The sequence below is a fragment of the Arvicola amphibius genome, chromosome 14, assembly GCF_903992535.2.
Source record: "Arvicola amphibius chromosome 14, mArvAmp1.2, whole genome shotgun sequence".
Lineage (NCBI taxonomy): Eukaryota > Metazoa > Chordata > Mammalia > Rodentia > Cricetidae > Arvicola > Arvicola amphibius.
This window is the reverse complement of record NC_052060.1, coordinates 51,151,548-51,171,671: the sequence shown is the minus strand read 5'-3', so window position 1 is coordinate 51,171,671 and position 20,124 is coordinate 51,151,548. Positions and strand designations below refer to the sequence as shown.

At 43.5% G+C, this 20,124-nt stretch overlaps 1 protein-coding gene across 2 annotated transcripts in view; it reads right to left on the bottom strand.

Moving 5' to 3' along the window:
* Positions 1–19,518, bottom strand: part of Znhit6 (zinc finger HIT-type containing 6) — a 34,563-nt gene extending 15,045 nt beyond the window's left edge. The window contains exons 1-7 of one of the 2 annotated variants that reach the window (XM_038311958.1): positions 19,328–19,518; positions 18,750–18,895; positions 17,760–17,825; positions 17,571–17,677; positions 17,403–17,488; positions 14,676–14,779; positions 323–391 (exon numbers count right to left, since the gene is read on the bottom strand). In XM_038311958.1, coding sequence (XP_038167886.1) covers positions 323–391; positions 14,676–14,779; positions 17,403–17,488; positions 17,571–17,677; positions 17,760–17,825; positions 18,750–18,895; positions 19,328–19,378 — 629 coding nt within the window. In that variant the 5' untranslated portion in view covers positions 19,379–19,518. Of the gene's footprint in view, positions 1–322; positions 392–14,675; positions 14,780–17,402; positions 17,489–17,570; positions 17,678–17,759; positions 17,826–18,749 lie in introns of both variants that reach the window. The other variant, XM_038311957.1, reaches the window with a different exon arrangement.
* Positions 19,519–20,124: the final 606 nt, after the last annotated feature.

The following is a 20,124-nucleotide window of genomic DNA, read 5'->3' as shown; positions in this document are numbered from 1 at the left end:
GTAACCGCTCAGTCTTTCAGACTTCCTGATTCAGATCACACTCCTCTGCTTAAAACTGTGCTCTCTGCTCAAATAATTACTGCCACGGTCTGTGTTAACTCGCTCCCGTAGGGTTTTACCCTGTTTGGAGACATTCCTGAAATGGATACTACTTAGATCCCTGGGATTTTTCAGACTCTGACCTGCCTTCTTACTCAGCATCACAGCTGATTTGATCTGGTGCCTCCAGGCTCAGGGCAGGTCACTGCCGATGAGTACTTCACTGTGTGACAAGCACTAAGTACTTACCTGTTTAATCAGTAGAGCACTCAGGATGACATACCTTTTCTCTACATATTCAGCTTGACTCTGCGGAAACTGGAGCTTTACATGCCAACAAAACTGCTGCTTCCTACGAGAGAGCAATCGTGAGCAGATGAAGGCAGAGAACCAGCCAGGCCTGAACTGTCACTAAGATGTTCTCCAGTTGGTCCCAGAATCTCGGGAACTTTCTGGAGTAAAGCACTTGCAAGGGTTGGTCATAGGAAGGTTCTGAATCCCAGAGACATCAGTCTGCCCAAATAAAAGGTGATTTCTCGAAGCTGGGGCTTGAGAATGGTGAGCTGAAACTTGCAGTTTACAAATGCATCTCCTCATGACTAAACAGAGAGGGTGTCCTGGCCTGACAAGTCTAGAGAGCAGGTGGATCAAGTACTGTCCGGCTGAGTCCAGCTGCACACGCACCTGTGAGGCATGACTGCTGCATCCAGTAGCAAACAGAACACAACAAGCTGGTTGCTAAGCAAAACGCACTGAGTGCCTTTGCTTCCCACCTAAACTCTGGTCTGGCACAGGACCTGAATTAGTAACTCACTAAATGCTTGCTTTTAGAAAAAGGACCACACACCCTACTTACCATACTTAAATCAGAAAACAAAATTAAATAAATTAAGACAAAAAGCCAACTACTGTTCAAAGTATCCGGCATGGAAATTTAAACCTTTGCACTGCAGTGATGGCTTTGCATGTGTTTCCTTTTATTTTGGAAACAGGATCTCAGGATCTCACTATGCAGCACTGGCTAGTCTAGTGCACTTACTATGTAGGACAGTTTGTTCTTGAACTCAGAGGTCAGTCTGCCTACTGGGTGACACCTGGCCTACATGTATTTTCTTGTCTTAGAAGAAAACGTTTACCATCCAATTGTTATATTTCTTCTAGGCAATGATCAGCATCTTTTTGAAATTTACGCTGTAGGAGGATCCCAAATTCTTTTGTTTTTTTCCAAACAGGTTTCTCTGTGTAACAGCTCTGGCTGTCCTGAAACTCTCGTTGTAGACCTGCCTGACTCTGCCTTCCTTACTGTTGGGATTAAAGCCATGAGCCACCACCAGCTGGATATATACATTACTAATGCAGGGAAAAACTAGAGGAAAAATGTGCAGATTATGATTGTGTTTACGGTGCCATTACTATACAAGAAAAACCGGGTTAAGCTCAGTTTGGTTTGTTCTTGGCTAGAACATCAAAGAACACAGGTTACTAAAGTTGAAGCCTGCCATCTAGTCTCTGAGAGACAAAGAGCTTTACAGAGACCAGTGCAGATGCGGCAGCCACTGATTTAAGTGATCAGTTACAGGAACAGCACATACCTCTACCTGCAGAGCCATCTTGCTGGCTCCTTCTCTGAAGGCTTTTAGTGGGACTGAAATTCATGTAGGCATAACTGGTAAGTAATAGTGCACATGGGCAAACCCCTCTGGAGACTCCTAATTATACATATGGACACATACTACAACCAGAGCGCTACCTGCCATCTTCTAAAGGCAGACTTTAAGAAGTGTTCATACACTAGGCTAGTTCATGGCTTCTCAACTGTGGCAGTGCCAATATGTTTGACCAGCTACTTCTCTGTCCCATAAACCACTGCAGGATATTAACAAAGTGCCAGCCTGACTGACCCACCAGATGTTACAAGGATAATGGTTTACAGTTCTGGCACCTGGAACTGAAAACACTCTCCAGCAGCCCCAGGGTCTGCAGGAGACAGAGCCACTGTGAGAGAATGTTGGGACAGGGGTTAGCATTTACTATCAGACACTTCTAATTCACTAGGGATACTGTTCCCCAAATATAACCAGACACCTTCAACAACAATAGGAATGCTGCACACCTGGCATATCCACCTAGAACATTCTACAGAACTTAAATAATCCAAGGCACTTGTTTATAGTTGAACGGATTATGAAATGGTGGACATAATTACTAACAGTATTACTTACTCCTTTCTGGACAACTGACAAAGCCTCTGAGTCCCATAAAACCAAATGTATCAAAGGTTTAGCAAGGGTGTGGCTGAGGATTTCTGATCTTATCCTAAATATTTATGTAAGTGCACACACAACCACAAACAGCTACCATGAATTCTCAATTGATGCAGTATTGCCCCAATGTCTTTTAGATGGTTAATAAAATTTTAATGCATGAATTAACAGGCAGTATGTAAACAGATCTACAATGTATCAAGACATCACAGTATGCAGTTAGGAGGAAATGTCTGAAAGGGTGTATGTCGGGGGGGGTTAAGATTGAGAAATAGAAGGCACATGTTATACATGTTTATCAACTTTCGTTTACCTGGAACTCTGAAGAACCATCTTTTCATAGTTTCAATAAAATAATATGTAGACAGAAGACACTGGCAGGGGGTACTACGCTCACGTACTCAGTTATTCTTGACTTTATTAGTAAAACCTGCCCCTTTGATATATGAAGCTCTATTAGAATCCTACAGAATATGCAAATCCCAAGTAATCAGCTCCTGTTAAATGGTACATTACTGTGGTTACAGGGCTTGTTCACACTCAGTAAAGTGCACATAAAAGAAAAGTGCTAGCCGGGCGGTGGTGGCGCACGCCTTTAATCCCAGCACTCGGGAGGCAGAGGCAGGCGGATCTCTGAGTTCGAGGCCAGCCTGGTCTACAAGAGCTAGTTCCAGGACAGGCTCTAGAAACTACAGGGAAAACCTGTCTCGAAAAAAAAAAGTGCTGCCTATCCGACCTTAGACACGCTGAGGATTAGGACACTAGGGGAGGGAGCAATTAGACACTGCCATTACTGACCAGAACATAAAGCCTCTGCAGTGCAAGTTATCACTCAGAACAGAACACACTTCTGCTCGTCATTTCCATTCCTAGAAATTTATACTCAAGAAACAATTGGGCCACTAATAAGATATGCATAACTGTCCACTGTACCTCGTGTTATAGCGGGGGTCGTCAGAAACAACCTCTATCCTAAGAAGCAGATTTACACAATGACTGTTAACCAGCCCTAAGGACAGGCAGCACTATGCCATGAGGAGTCGCATGCTGAATGATGTACTTCCAAGTCTGAGAGTTATGACATAGAATGCTTTAATTCTTATTTAAGAATAGCTTGCATTAAATAAATCTTCCACATGATGTTATTTTCTACTACCATAAAACCAAAGACAATTTTTATGAGAAGTACCAGATAATAGTGGGACAAACATGGGGAGTAACCCTCAATCTTTTTCTAAATTAAAATACTTCCTTATTAGAAAAATATTCACTCCAACATGCAACATGTCGTCTCAAAACTATTACTCTAGGGATGGGGAAGACGGCCCAGTTGGTAAATGGTTTGCAGGCCAAATCCCTGGGCTCACTGGCCAGTCAGTCTCGCTCAGTCAGATACCGAGTGAGAGATCCTGCCTCAAAAAACAAGGTGGAGCGTGAGAACACTGACCTGTGGCCTTTACGCTCATAACACACAGGCCCCCATGAGGACTGGACTATCTATATAATTCCTCTGGTAGCCCCAGAGGAATTCTGCTGAGAAGTATGTCACAAATACCCAGGAATGACGGCACATGCTCATAATCCCGGAATCTGGAGGCAAAAGCAGGATGAGGTCAGCCCCAACTCCCACTAAGTCTGAGGCTAGTCTCGGTTACAAGCTTAAGACCCAGACTCAGACTCCAGGATAACACAATAGAGAGTCAGAGATGGAGGTTTTCCATATGAAACTTAGAGGAGTTTCAGCTGGTTGCAAATGTCTGCCATCCCACCTACTAGGGAGGCTTGGGCAGGAGGATTCAAAGTTCGGTACTGGCAGGGTCTTCATATGCTCAAAGTTCACTTGGTCAACTTACCAAGACCCTGTCTCAAAACCAAACAGAGGGCTGAGTTGCAGCATGGTGAGAGTGCTTGCTAGCACCTGAGAAACCCTGCGTTTAATTCCCAGTACCCATAAGAGAGCAAACAAACAAAACCACTGTCCCTAAGAACACTTCTAAGGGCTTGGAAGGCCTCAAGGTCACTGAGAAGGGGACAAGCCTACGCAGACTTGCTATGTGAGCAGCGAGTGATTAAGCCAGTAGCCGATGGTTCTGCGTCTTTCCTTCCATCCATAATTTTCGTATGGAAACATTCTATTCTTTATTTACATTTTACACAGCAAGAATATGGAATAAACATATGTGCATACACACTCATAATGCTCACTCATAATAAAGGATAGGGGAAAAGTTAAATGGACCTTCTGTCTGAATTCTACTCTTAACATTTTATAGCTGCAGAGAAACCCTGTCTCGAAAAAACAAACAAACAAACAAAATTTTATACCTAGTATATCTTGAGCAGGACACTACATGCTTCTAGTCTCGGATTTCTCACAGTAAACAGGAGATGATAACAATTTTAATACAACATTATTATTAATTTATTATTATTATTTTGGTTTTACGAGACAGGGTTTCTCTGTAGCTTTGGAGCCTGTCCTGGCACTCATTCTGTAGACTAGGGCTGGTCTCGAACTCACAGAGATCTGCCTGCCTCTGCCTCCCGAGTGCTGGGATTAAAGGCGTGCGCCACCACTTTACTACAATGTTATTAAAAGGACAAGCAATATGCTGAGAACTTAAACACACCATAATCTTTATAATTATATATTCAATTCAATGATCTTCACTATGAAGCTTAGCACAGAAATGTTGACAATGTATTTAACTGAAACCATCCCATTATCCCATAAGTGAACACACTCTGGATGCAGAGTACAGTGTGCAGTGATAAGACTGTACATCTCCCGATTGCTCTCTGATGTTCTCTTCACAAGGCTTTTAGAGATAGAGACAGACTGAGAGAAAGCCTCATCAACTGAGACTTAACTATTTCTCCTTTTCTTTGATTAATTTATTCATCTATCTCGTGAGTCTGGCAGTACTGGCATGGTGTGCAAGTGGAGGTCAGAGACAACAGGAGCCGGCGGATCCCCTCCTTCCACCATGGTGGCCCTGGGTACTAAATGTAGGGCTGAAGGCCGGGCAGCAAGCACCTCTCCTCACGGAGCCCTTCTCTGGCCCCTTCTGTATACTTTCTTTTTTTTTTTTTTGACTTTGAAATAGGGTCTCACTGTGTAGCCCTGGATGTCCTGGGACCAGGATGGCCTTGAATTTGCAGACATCTGCCTGCTTCAGCTTCCAGAGTGCTGGGATTAAAGGCTGAACACAATTTAAGGGAGAAGAGCCTGCATCTGTCTTACAGGCCACAGCCTGTCGTGGAGGAAGTCAGCGCAGGAACTCAAGGCCAGAGCCTGGCAGGCGAGCGGGAGCGAGGCACAGACTCTCACTGGCTACCCCTTCTCACATGGCTGATACCAAAATAAGCAGGGATGATACATTCCAAAGTGGGCTGAGCCCTCTTATATCAATTAATAATCAAGGAAATGTCCCAAACATATCTACTAATCTGATGGAGGCAATTCCCTAACTGAGGCTTCTCTTTCCAGGTACACTTAGGTTTGCATCAGATTAAAAACAAACAAACAAAAAAATAAATAAAAAAACCCAAACCGAAGACATTTATAAACAACAGAAAGGAGAGAGCAAAACTGTCAACTATTAGGACATTTAGAGCCATCAAGTAATACCTGATGGAATTTTACGAATAAAAGCATTTTGTTCCACTGTCAGCAATAAACCTTATTTTAATTGAAAACTGAAAGAAAATCTACCAAATTTGGAAGCCCTTGAAGGACTAATGCACGAAATAGCTACACGATCCTTCACTCACAACAGCCTGACCTTTAAAGTATTTTTCATGATGAAAACTCAAAACTCTCTCAAAAATAAATGCAACCCTTCCTCATAAAAATCATTTATTTTATTAGGATTAGTACCATGATTAAGTATTTCTGGAAGCAGAAATACAAAAGGCCTGCTCAGTCACTTAGTCTGGATTAAAATAACTAGAATTTGAGTGAAAACCAGTTTCATGTCTCACATCATTATGAAAACATTTTCAAAGGGGCCAGTTCTATATTTTGCCCAAGAAGTACTCTACTGCATGACAAGAGGAAGCAGGGTAGCTAGGGGCTGTGGGAGCTGGGAGAGGGTATGTTAAGAAAATGCATGTGGCTCGTGAAGGCTGAAAAGAAAAAGACCATTTTTAACCACTTACGGCAGGTCTTAACTGGCTGTGGTAGAAGCAAGAGTGGCATTTGGGAATGGCTGCCCAGCTCAGAGCCACTAAGGTTCAGGAATACAAGTTTTTCTAGAAAGAATCAAAGGGCTCCACACACACAAAATATACCTTTCAAAATAACCAGGGAGCCCCTCATAAAAACACTGTAATGGATGAAGAACAGATACATGCATACCAAAAAAATGAATACCAGTATTAAACGCTGGCATCTGTTTCATATTAACCATGGAGAAACTATGGACTAGGGGAGAGCAGGCAGAAGACACATGCTGGAGAAGATGAGAGTGATGTGCACTCCCACAGATGGAGAACCAGCACAGAAGAGGACACCCTGGGAGCCAGCAGGGTGAGCACCTGGATTACAGAGGTCATATTCTGCTGGTCCATGCTCTGCACGGCAAAGCCTGACACTATGTGAAGGGAGTTTCCTGGCAAATTCCTTCGCTGTACCTGTTGTCTTGGAGCAGAGGATGTGTGTGTGTGTAGTGTTTCTGAGTGGTTCACTTCAGAGTGCCTTTTGGAGGCTCAGACACTTGGGCTTGATGAACAGGACACAAGACAGCTCACATTATCTTGCTTCATGGGAAGTACCTGAAATGATCTTTCTTCTGCTTAAAAGATAGCAATAGCAATTCAGGTTGCAGAATGATCGAGAAGCAGCTGTTAACTCTAGTAATGGAAAGGGCAAAACATTTCAGAGTTTCAGACACAACGCTAGGAGATGAGATGACACATTTAAACTATCTGCAATTCTGCCATTGGAGAGATCTAGCACTGAGACAGAGGGTAAGAAACTTTACTATTCTGAGCAGGTGACCATCATACTAAAAGCAGGCTGTAGAGAGACATATCTGGCATCAGTATAGACGCTGAAGGTAGAAAACAGACGTCTGATTTGGGATTCCCCTCTGTATACTGTGATTACCAATGATTAATAGAGAAACTGCTTTGGGTCTACAGCAGGGCAGAACAGAAGTAGGCGGGGCAAACTAAACTGAATACTGGGAGAAAGAAGGAGGAGTCGGAGAGAAGCCATGTAGCCCTTCTAGAGACAGAGGCTGGATGGAACCTTGCCGATAAGCCACAGCCACGTAGCGATACACAGATTAATGTAGGTGGGTTAGTTCAGGAAATAAGGGCTAGCTAAAAATATGCTTAAGCTATTGGCCAAACAGTATTACAAGTAATATAGTTTCTAGTGATTATTCCGTAGTCTAGGCATCTGGGAAAGAACAAGCAGCCTCCCCCAATAGACTGGTGCTGTGGCCTCCTACTACAGACGTCCCTAAGTAAGACAGGAACACACATGGACATGACTTCTATGCTGTAGTCAAGAAGGCCTAGTGGCTAGAAAGACTTCCCTAACTGGAGAAGCTGGTCAAACTGCTAGGCTCCCCATTTCCAGACAGTGGAAGACACCATAGGAAGGCACACTCAGTAAAGCATGGTCACAGAGCTGTTTGCTGCTGTTGGCATGGCCACGGTCCGGAAGGCAGGAATGGGGAACAATGAGGCTCCTATTTTTTACAGTGCTTATGGAAGACTGCAGTTATTCTGAAACTCCTCCATCAACATCTAAAAGCTACATGGAAAAGAAATGGCAGAGTTCAACATTTTAGCCCAGCTACAAGTTTACACCAAGTACCTATTACATAACTCTCCAAATCTCAAAATCTACTTGTTAGCCATGATAACAGACTCTTCATTTTATTTTTCCTTGGTCCTTTCTAAAGCCCTGCTGTAGAAAAGTAAAAATCTATACCTCTACAAATACCGTCTTTAAAAAAACAAAAAACAACTCCTGTGTTTAAAGAAATACACTGCTAACTGTTTAAAGAAACAAGTGCTATTACATTAACAAACAAGTAGATGAGCATGTTACATGATATAATTAGAAAGCTATAAATGTATCTAAAGAATACTTTTGAATTTATAAAATATTTGTTATGTCTTTACAAGAGGGACACCTAGTGGCTAGCTTCTAAAACAGAACAGGAGCTCTTAAATATCAATTCACATTTTTAACAATGGTCATGTCTCTGTGATCTTAATTCTGTAAAAATGACAGATACTTTTGTAGAAAGCAAACAAAACAAAACTCCCAATCAAACAAAAGACACAAAATCCCCAGTCCTAACTCCAAAGGCTGGCTTGAGAAGTCTAAACCTCAGCTTTAAGCAGGAGGTGGAAGAAAAATAAGCAGGTCTTTGGGTTGCCTAGAACTGGATCAGGGGTAATAAAGCCACAGGAAGATGGACTTTGGGCAGAGGAAGATGAGGTGTGGGCCCTTCTGGAGAACAGGTGGTCAGTCCACACAATACAGGTTGAGAGTAGAGTGAAAGCCACAGGCTGAGTGCTCCAAAGGAATGCTGGTGCCTTGTTCAGACACCATCAGAGAGGCTTCCTCCTGCAGCAGATGGAACAAATAGAGACCCAGAGACTGCATGCATGCCTGGCTCCTGGGGAGGCCAGAAGAGAATGTTGGTTCTCTTAAAGCTGGAGTTACAGATGGTTCTGAGCTGCCATACGGGCGCTGGGAATTAAGCCTGGGTCTTCTCGAAGAGCTGTCAGTGCTCTTAACTGCTGAACCATCTCTCTAGTCCACAAGATTTATTTTTAATTATATGCATGTGTTCATGTCTATGTTCGAGTGTGTGCATGTACATGGAAATGCCCACAGAAGCCAAGAGAGGGAACTAGACCTCCTGCAGTTGGAGGCACAGAAGGCTGTGAGCCACTTTACCTGGACGCTGATCATCAAACTTGAGTCTTCTGCAAGATCAATTAATTTTTAATTGCTGAGTCACCTTTCCAGCACATAGTACAACTTTTTAAGGCAATTTCCTAAGGTGTACATAGTACAGAATGTTTTATTAGCTAGTATTATTCAACACAGAAATTCCCTTGTTGATTAAGTATAACAAAATGAAGACAAATTATTAAACTGCATTAAAATAACCGCCCTTGGCTATTCTGGCCTGTTTGCCTTTACATTAACTGACTCCTAGACCGCTGTAATGTTGGCGTGTATGGTACTTAGGAAATTTTTCATTGCTCTTGACATGCTTGCTTTGAGCAGTATTCTTTGCCCAATTTTCTATTGAAATTTTGCCCACCAAAATTTCAATACTAGAAAGCTTATCTGAACCATCTGATAACCAGGTACTAAATTTATACACAAGTAAATTCTGGGTGGGGTAAACTGTTTCCATGAACCCTTATGGTGACAGTCTTAGCTATTTCTCTCATAGTGGCCACTCTGGCTTGAGGCTGCCCCTAGGTGAACTCATTCAAAGACTTGCTCACAAGTAAAATGATATGATATGCTTAAAAATAAAATTTTCTAAAATCTTCTAAATTCAAAACCTTTTGAGCTCTTTGATGCATTTCAGATTTTGAATTTTCAGATTAGAGGTGCTCTACTGGTAAAGTTTATGCAAATATTATAAGACCTAAACAATCCCCAAATCTGAAACATTTCAGTTTCAAGTTTCAATTGGAGCCACTCAGCCCGTGATGGGGAAAGCACTGCAGTTCCAGGCATCTGTCCAGCGAGAATCTCTCCTGTCAAAGTCGCTCCTCAGTTGACAAGTCCTCCCCCTGCACTTCCACAATTCCCGCTTAACCAAAACAGAGCCGTACCACTCACGTACATTCTTCTTCAAGCAACCAACAAGAAGATACACAGTTTCCACAAGCAAAGTCCAAACGACAACGCAAGGCTGGAGTGTGGATAAAAGCACACATTTTCACATGACGGTGTCAGGATACTTTTCAAATATTAAACTTCCAGCCAAAATCCATAAATAACCTGTACATACCTATCAACATAATCCTTAAAATCACAAACACATATGGCTTAAATTTCAGAAAGGAACAAAATGGTACACACTTCCTACCCACACCTGCGAGAGTCCGCCGGAGTCCTGTGCTGGAAAGCTTTATACCACATGCATACGTACGCTCCTATTTCTGGGCAGAGGTTGAGCCCCACGACAGCAATGCCCTTTCAAAGGAAGGGAAAGAAAGCAAGGCCAGCATGGAACCACTCTTATGTGAGTCTCCTGCCATGCTGTAGAGGCAAGAAGGCCCTTACCAGACACGAAGCACACCCTGGTACCATGATCTTACACTTCTAAGTCCCTAAAAGAACAATCCAAAGCTTCTTTTAAAAATTACCCAGCCAGTGATTATTCTGTTACAGTACAAACAGAGACTAAGACTCCTCCAAAGTCACTGCCCTTGTAAAATACGGTAGTCCCTTCTTACCAGCAGCTTCACTTCTGTGGTCTCATTATCCACAGTTAGCTGTGAGCCGAACAGTCAAGTGGAAAATTCCCCAAATAAACAATTCCTAAGTTTCAAACTGCACAGCTCTGAGTGGTGAGATGAAATCTGCTCTGTCCCATGAAACAAGACTTACACAACCCCTTGTCTGCCACACCTACACTGGGTATGTATGCTACCTGCCTGAGCACCAGGAGCTGCTGTCTTAGTCACTAGACCGTGGCAGTGAGGCTGCTGACTTAACGCTTCTTTTATTTAACAATGTCTCCAAAGTGTTAGAGTGGTGAGGCTAGCAATGGGAATACAACAACAACAACAACAACAACAACAACAACAGGTAAAATGCTGTCTTTAAGTAAAACATTGGAAGCCCTCATTTTAACGGGAGGAGGGGTGCAAAGTAAAAAGTCATATGCTGAGATTCCTGAGGTCCAGGATAAGAGCAAATTGCGCTGACTTTGCTAGTATGCCTCAAACCGCAAGTGGTGACTTCAGTATCCAAGTCTGTAGTTAAGCTGGAAGGGCGTTAGCTTCCGTGAAGAGTGTAATGAGCTCTGACTGATGGTGTAGAACACTAGGAAGCCAGAGTCTCAATGCTGAGCACCACTCCATCATCTCATGCCACCACTACGATGAGAACGGAACAGGAAGATGCTGAGACCACATTCATACAGCTTTCACTAGTGAATACTGCCATACTTGTTCTATTTATTATAACTGTTGTTAATCTTTAATTTATAAACTGAATGACAGCACAAGTATGTATGTATGGAACAAACTATACATACAAGATCTGGGATTACAATGTAAGGAATCTCTGGAAGGCTTGGAATGCAAACCCTATAGATGGAAAAGAGGAGGAGGGAGAGTGGGCAGCCACTGTATGGTATGTATGTATATAACTTTTATATTTTACACTGTAAGTCTGCAATGAGCATTTACATATATCTTTAGTCACTTAATACTTTTGGCAATCATTCTAAATGAGTACATTTCATTTGGAAGGCTGATGACTACTTTCTTTTCCTAGCTATTAAGTCCACTGATAAATTCCTAGAAGAACTGCTTGGTTACTAAGTACTTACATGCCTCCCCATCACCCCTTTCCCACCACTTGACCTTACCTTTCTATTGCTTACATTAAATATTTAGGGCAATAAGGCAGACGAGACGATCTGAAAAGTCTCCCAGGAGGACCTGGTAACAAGTCAGGATAACCAAGAGGCCCTCTGTGACATCAGGCAAAGTTGGCCCAATAAGCTGAACACCTCTAAGTGAGATCACAAGATCAGTGGACAAATAACTAGAAAACTCTACTCTCCAGCAAAAGGGGAGAACGAGGAAAACTTATCCCAGTTTGGGGGATGGGGAGAAGGAGAGAGGCGTGTAGAAAGAAATCTGCTGTGACAACGTTTGATGCAGTCACAGGGATCAGGTTCTGGTGCTGAGAATGCAGCTCAGGGCACAGCACCTGCATGGTATGGGTGAGGCCATGGACTGATCCTCCTGCACCAACTTTACTACACACGTGCATTGCACAGTATGCAAACTACTGCATCAAAGAAAGAATGCAAGCGGCTACTGAGCTCTGGCTAATAGTGCTGAAGCATAGGGGCCAGGACAGTGATGCCTGCAGTAACTTTGAAATGCCCAAAGATGGTGGACTGAAAGATGGGTGGATGTGATTGTGCTGGCTGGTTCTGTCAACCTGACATAAACCTAGTCACATCTGGGAAGATTGGCCCGTAGGCATGTCTCTGCAGTTCTTGGTGAATGACTGATGTGGGTGGTATCACCCTTGGGCGGTCCCAAGGGTCGTAAGGAACAGGCTACACAAGTGCTGGGGAGCACGTCAGAAAGTGGTGCTCCTCCAGGGCCTCTGCTTCAGCTCCAGCCTCCAGTTCTTGCCTCGGCTTCCTTTGACGATGCATTGTCATGTTGAAATGTAAGCAAAACAACCCCTTTTTGCTCCAGGTTGCTTTTGGTCATGGTGTTTAACATAGAAATAGAAACCCAACTAAGGTAATAACTGAACAATTAAATTATACTGGGGAAAATTCAGTGGACAAAACTAATATATAAACGTAATAGTTGAGGTTGTTAACTTGACAGAAGGTAGCAGCTGCGCTCAAGGGAGGTGGTAGAAACTAAACTAGTAACAAACAAACCTGGAAAGTACACATAAAATTTAAAGGTTTCTTTTCTCAGACAGGGTCTCACTACACTCTCTGTGTGGCCTGGGACTTGTGGTCACCATATTTCAGTCTCCTGAGTGCTGGGGTGATGATGTACCATCATGCCTGGCTCACATTCTTTACAGACCCCCACTAATGATATCTAAAAGGGGAAAAAAAGGACCCTAAAAGGACATAAACATTAGTCATGTAGACACATTAAAACTACTCCCTTTGCCGGGCGGTGATAGCACACGCCTTTAATCCCAGCACTTGGGAGGCAGAGGCAAGTGGATCTCTGTGAGTTCGAGGCCAGCCTGGTCTACAAGAGCTAGTTCCAGGACACGCTCCAAAGCTACAAAGAAACCCTATCTCCAAAAACCAAAAACTGAAGGTAAAAATAAATAAATAAATAAACCAAACCAAAACCAAAAACCAAAAACAAAGAAATCTATTCCACTCCTGAGGAAAATGCTGCACAGACAGAAAGACGTGGGTTGCAGAGCTAGTTGTAAATGAGATTTGAAGCCAGAATATTTTGGTTACAGAGAAAAAACAGAAATCAGAAACATATTTCTCCCATGGTTATAGACACAAACTACAAGGTGTAACGTAATACAGAATGTCTGTAATGCAAACAACATATTTAAATGTCCTCAGTACAGGTCAATAGCTTCTACCAAACTGTATTTAACTACTGGAGACAAAACAGTACAAATACAAGACCAGCCTCACATCTCTGTAATTTCACAAGCAAAACATTTGGGCAGAAGTGTTCGGTTTGCTGTCTTGGAATGGCCCATAATTAAAATGAAGCTACTAAACCCAGTGACTGATGGAACAATCTTCCCCACATTCCTTATCCAGAGACACAGCGCTACACTTGGAGCCCCAAGAACTAACCTGGGATGACAGTCGCAAGTGCCCCTTCCCAACACAGCACACATCTATGGACAAGGCACGAACTGGTTACTCTGAAGTTAACCAAAGTATGCCAAATTCTCTGTGTGTTGGTTTCAAAGTACACAATACCACATTCGATAAAAGTACGTAATTACTTTACTTTGGAAACCAACCATGAACAAGGAGAATCAATCTCACTAATATTATGTCTTAAATCACAAATTAAATGAATAATGCCATTTTCTAATTATATAACATTGTTTGGAATGGTAGAAGTTTTATTAAATAAAATTGATGATTCTGATCATAAACAAGAGGCCGAGGTACACATGGTTGCGAGCCTACAGTCCCAACTACTTGGGAGGCTGAGATGGGAAATCACCTTAGGCAATAAGCCCCCACATACTCTCCTGATGCTCTAGGTCTCAGAGAAAACTCCACAACACTACTACTAAGCAGGTTCTTAGCTGGGAGCATTGGTGGTTGCCATTAGAAATGCATGCTTTCAAAATTCCAAACCAGTCACAAGCATTACTGAGGCACTATCAAAAATATGTCACCAAATTCCAACTTACTGAGATTAAACTACAGGTTACTGATCTGTTATGCACACTAACATTCCAGAAGCTTCTCAAAGGACATCAAGATAACAAACACATCCTCAAATCTTGACTAGTCGGAGAACAGCAAATATCACTCTCTCTTGTCATCCAGTAACAATTTACAGATCACATTTTGTTAGCAATGTTCTAAAGCAAACCAAATCCTAGAGGTTGTTCCCCACCAAATCAGAACAGCTATATAGTAAAAGCGAGAGACCTACCTATGGTCAAAAACTGTTGAGTTCTCTTTCCTCTTGCTGAATCCATTGGGTAGAAGCCTCAAGAAAATACCTTGCTTTCGGGCACGATTTTTCATGAAGAATAGCTAGCAACAAAGCCAAACATAAGTTAATTTCAGAATACCTTACAATTTATAATCGAATAAAGCTATACAAGGAGGGGACAAAATAAGATATAAAAACACATGCCTCTAACATATGTTACTCCACCCTGAGTTGATTAGTAAGTTCAAGGAGGTAACTCCATCAGTCTAACGGAAAAATTATCAACTGAGCCGACTATTGAGCTAAGGAAGAAAATAAAAATCACTCAAAGGCAGGGCAGTACTGCAGCTGAGCAGCACTGCAGCTGCGCACGCACAGGACAGCAGGCCACCTGAGCAGCACTGCAGCTGTGTATGCACAGGAAAGGGCTTCCCAACAAACACAGAAAACTACCTGTAAAAGAAATGAGCAAAAGATAACACTTACACTAAAATGAAGGCATTTTCATTAATAGTGAAAGATAAACCATACAAAACAGTTTATAACATTCCATCAAGTATTGACCAGTATCTAAAAACAAAGAATTCTTAGAAACCATCAAGACAAAGACAACTCAGCAGGCTAACGCTGCCTCAGTGGGTGGTTTACTGCACAAGCATGGAGAATTGGGTGTGAAATCACAGGACTGCACAAAGCTTGGTGTGAGAGCCGAGTCTGCTATCCCAGGCTCCTATGGAGAGATGGGAGCCAGGAGAAGAGGTAAGAAAGCCAGCACTAGAGGCTGTCCTCTGACCTCCACACGTGTGCCACAGCAAGTGTCTCTGCCCACAATGACTCTCAGACAAAGGTAACCAGAAGCTGAACAAGAAGATGAACCAAAGGCTTAAGCACACACAAGAGGAAATTCAAATGCTCAATAAAATGCTTTTCTTCTCAAAAGGAAGAAATGAACAGAAAAACTAAAACCCAACACAATTTTATTAAAAGCTGAACCAGATTTAGACATAATTGGCCAGAATGAGAACTGGTAATAATATGCCAGGCGGTGGTGGCGCACGCCTTTAATCCAAGCACTTAGGAGGCAGAGGCAGGCGATCTGAGTTTGAGGCCAGCCTGGTCTACAGAGTGAGTTCCAGGACAAGACTACACATGGGAACCTTGTCTTTAACTCCCCAGCACACCCTTCCACCCAAAAGAAGGAAAAAAAAAAAAAAAAAAAAAGAAAGGAAACCGGTAATAACCACTACAGAGTAAGTTCTACTAACATCCAGTTAAGGACTTGAGCAAAGCTCAACAGAACAACTCCACATTCAAGTATAATCCCTAAAAAAGCACATGCCAGCAGACCATAATTCAAAGCCAAAGATTCCCAACAGCAATGTTTTAAAGCTGGTGTTGTTTTGGTTGTTACTGAAAATTTGTTCTATGAATAACAGAATAAGCAAAGGTTGTGTTTCTAAGACAACCTGGAAAGGCGACTCACACAGTGAGGAACACCAGAGGGTGACAAGGAACTCCAGGAACATCTTGTCCCAGGCTCAGCCGCAGTTACAGATTCTCATTATATCATTAATCGTCACACTGTACTTCCATTTTATGATTTTTTTGCTTGTTTGTTTGTTTTTCGAGGCAGGGTTTCTCTGTAGCTATGAAGCCTGTCCTGGAACTTGCTCTATAGACCAGGCTGGCCTTGAACTTACACAGAGATCCACCTGCCCCTGTCTCCCAAGTGCTACCACCACAACTGGGCCATTTTATGATTTTTTAAATCTATGTTGCATTTTACAATAAAAATAGAACTTAGTGATGCTTAACTTAACCTGAGTAGGTATTACTACATGTGTGTTATCATCTCGGTACCAATAATACAGGTGTGTGAAAAATCCTAACATCAGGCTGGGCGGTGGTGGCGCATGCCTTTAATCCCCACTTGGGAGGCAGAGGCAGGTGGATCTCTGTGAGTTTGAGGCCACCCTGGGCTATAGCTGGAGTTCCAGGACAGCTATAGCTACAGAAAGAAACCCTGTCTCAAAACAAACAAACAAACAAACAAAGGCCTCACGTACGCCTGCGTGGCCTGGAACTCAAGAAACTCGCCTGCCTCTCGGCTTCCCGAGTGCCATATTAAAGGCACCACCATACCCAGCCTCTGCTTGGGAACTCTTCCAGGCACCCTAAGCTCTGCTTAGCACCGTTCCCCACTCACTATGTTTCAGTCACCCTGCCCTTGTAATCCCCCGAACATACACATCAGTTCCCCACCTGCATCTTGTTCAGTCAAAGTCTTGCTATGTCTTCCTCCAAGTGTGGTGTCACAGGCTTGTGCCACTTTTGCCTCTATTTCTACCCAGAAGAGTTTTCTTCCAAATCTCTCTAAGTGTCTCTTTCATACCATTACGGTATGCCTAGCTGTCCCCTCTACCACTGTGCTGACACTCATCCCCTGAATAGCTCATGCCCCTCAGACATCACTCTGTTCTCTTTAGTCTTTTGATACATCCTAATTTTCCACATGCACTTAAGTCTGTAAGATATTTGTTATTCTACATATCTGACTCTCCCACGCTCTAACTCCCCACTACATGACAGACTTCTCAAGGTAAGGATCTGTCTCGACTACCAGGACAGTCCCAGATCACAGTGGCCACGTGATACAGCCAAGAGGCTTACAAATAAACTGACTGCAAGAAATTTGAACTTGAGAAGATCAATGGAAATACTTACAAATTTTTTGCGCTTTGGCCTTTTCAAGAAAGTATCTCTTGAAACCTGGTCTGCTGTTCTTGCCACGTCTTCCAAAAATCGATAGTCTAATTTCAGAATGGAAAAATGAGTAAGTGACATGTGCCGGCAGCCAGGATGCATTTACCTGCTGTGCACAAAAGGACTCACCGCTTAGCAGATTCATCTCAGTAAACTGCTGTAACGAGACATAGGCAGTTCTATCGCGGACGCCGCTACAAGTCAGCTCTGCTTTGTGCTTCTTTACGCAGGGCAAACTACGGGAGTAGACAGGAAGCAGCTCTGTACCCGAAGTTGAGTACAGAGAGGTGGGGATAAGGTTGGAAGTTATGTATCTACCTGCAGGAATAGCGCATGCAGCGTGGACATCGGTATTTCGCTTCTTCCGTCCCACAGGTTCCACACCTGTAAAAGCGCACCTGTGACTTAATACTCAAACACTAACTCTACTTACAATCTCTGAATGCTGACTCATGGGCATTAAGGCAGTCAATGCAAAGAAGCACAGGCCAGCAACTCTGATAAAATATTTGATAGCTGTCATTGAAAATTACGAAAACATCTACAAATGACATTTACGATTAGATGCAATTCGAGAAAACAATATATATAGGGAAAATCTCATTTTGGCTTTTCTGTTCCAATTAGAATAACATGAATGGGTGATATTTTTTTTAAATCTGTAATTCATAGAGATTTTGTGTGCCTAGATGTTACATTTGGATACTGTAAAAGCATATACACCAGCAAAACAAGATAGGGCGAGAAAAGGCTAAATTTAACAGCAACGTATGCCCTTCCCAAAAGTTCACATCTACTGTAGAATGGACACCAGAATAAGCGAGGGATGGTATTGCTCATTTTCTGAACCACACCTCACCCGCAGATTCAGTTCAGTCAGTCCGAGCTGTTTGAGACAGAATCTGATCACAGTTCTGGTTCTCTGTGCCATCGCACGAACACACTAAAGTAACTACAGCCAAGTAATAAGCATTCATAGAAGCCGTGAAGAACTTCAAGAGGAGGCTGTCTGTCTATTAACTCTGCCCACCCCTTTCATTGTTGGCTTTTATTAGATAACCCCAACTCCTATTTTCTCTAGTGGGTGAGGCTCTGCACAAGAGTGTCACAGCTAACAAGACCTGGTTCCACAAAGGTCTCGGACCCCAGAATTTTCTCCCTAACTTGATGGACACTGCCACTTCACACAGTGTCCCAGACTTCAGGGACCCACTTCGCTCCTGGTTTAATTTACTCTGCTGTCTGCTGTTAGAGTAGCTTCGTACACGCAACGTTCTATTTCCCATCTGGGTTTTCTCCCTGCCCTACCTTGACATAGCCAACTTCCTCTTGCAGCCCACTCGGGAGGTCGTCTGGGGCTCTTCCTTCACCTGCGCTCCGTCCATCTCTTCTCTCTTGAGGCAATCCTCTTCTTTGACGCGCACTCCCTCCAACACCTGCTCCTCCTTTACGTTCTGACCAACAAACAACTCCTGTTTTACGTTCAAGTCCTCCGTCACTTCTTCCCAGTCCATTACCTCCTCCTTCACCTTCACTTTCTCTTCCTTTACTTCTGGCGCATCCACCGTCTCCTCCTTCACCACCAGGCTACCATCCGCCTCCAGCTTCACCTCCAGCGCGCCCACCTTCTCATCCTTCACCTCAGGCCCGCCCTCCACCTCCTGCTTCACCCAGCGGCAGTCCGAGATGCCACCGTCTACATCCGACCAGTCCACCACTTCCTGCTTCACCACGGCTAAATCCATCTTTATCTCCTCCGCATCCTCTGTGGTCTCAACACCTGCCAGTCCGATCCTCTCCTCTCCATCGCCAGCCTCGGGGCTCCCACCTAAGTCCCAGGCTCCCTCCCCATCAGCCTCGGGTCTCGGCCGCGCCCCCTTCGCTACCCTCTGGGGACCTCCTCCCGGAGTCCCTTCCTTCTCCGCCGCCAACTCCATCAGCTCCCGAGCCTAGGCCGACGCTGCCACTCCGTTCTTCAGGGTGGCGCTACCACGCCAACAAGCGGGATTACCACACGAATCACCGACAGCGCCACACGTGTGCAACCCAGAAGCCGCCGGTCCTGCACGCCCAGGAGATGCGGGCTTAGCCGTAAAGCAACTCTTCCGCGACACGACTCTTCACGACTTGTGGAGTTCTTTACGACGCTGTCGCTTTGCTCCTAGGCTCCAAAATTGGTGTCCTGGGTACTGAAACGATAGTCTCGAGATAACCCGCTTTAGCCTGTATTAAGGATTAACACTAATAATGGAGGACAGATTCCCATGTTCCTCTAAAGTTTAGAGCAGTGGTTCTCAACCTTGTTAATCCTGCGACCCTTTAATACAGTTCATGTTGCAGTGAGCCCCCACCATAAGATTATTTTCATTGCTACTGCATAACTGTAATTTTGCTATTGTTATTAATTGTAATGTAATCCGGGCGGTGGTGGCGCACGCCTTTAATCCCAGCACTCGGGAGGCAGGGGCAGGCGGATCTCTGAGTTCGAGGCCAGCCTGGTCTAAAAGAGCTAGTTCCGGGACAGGCAACAAAACTACAGAGAAACCTTGTCTTGAAAAAACAAAAACAAAAATACGAAACAAGACAAAAAAATCGTAATGTAAATGTTTTTGAAGATAGAGGCTTGCTATAGGGGTTGCGACTCATAGGTGAGAAACTCTGGTCTAAACTATCGTAATTCACC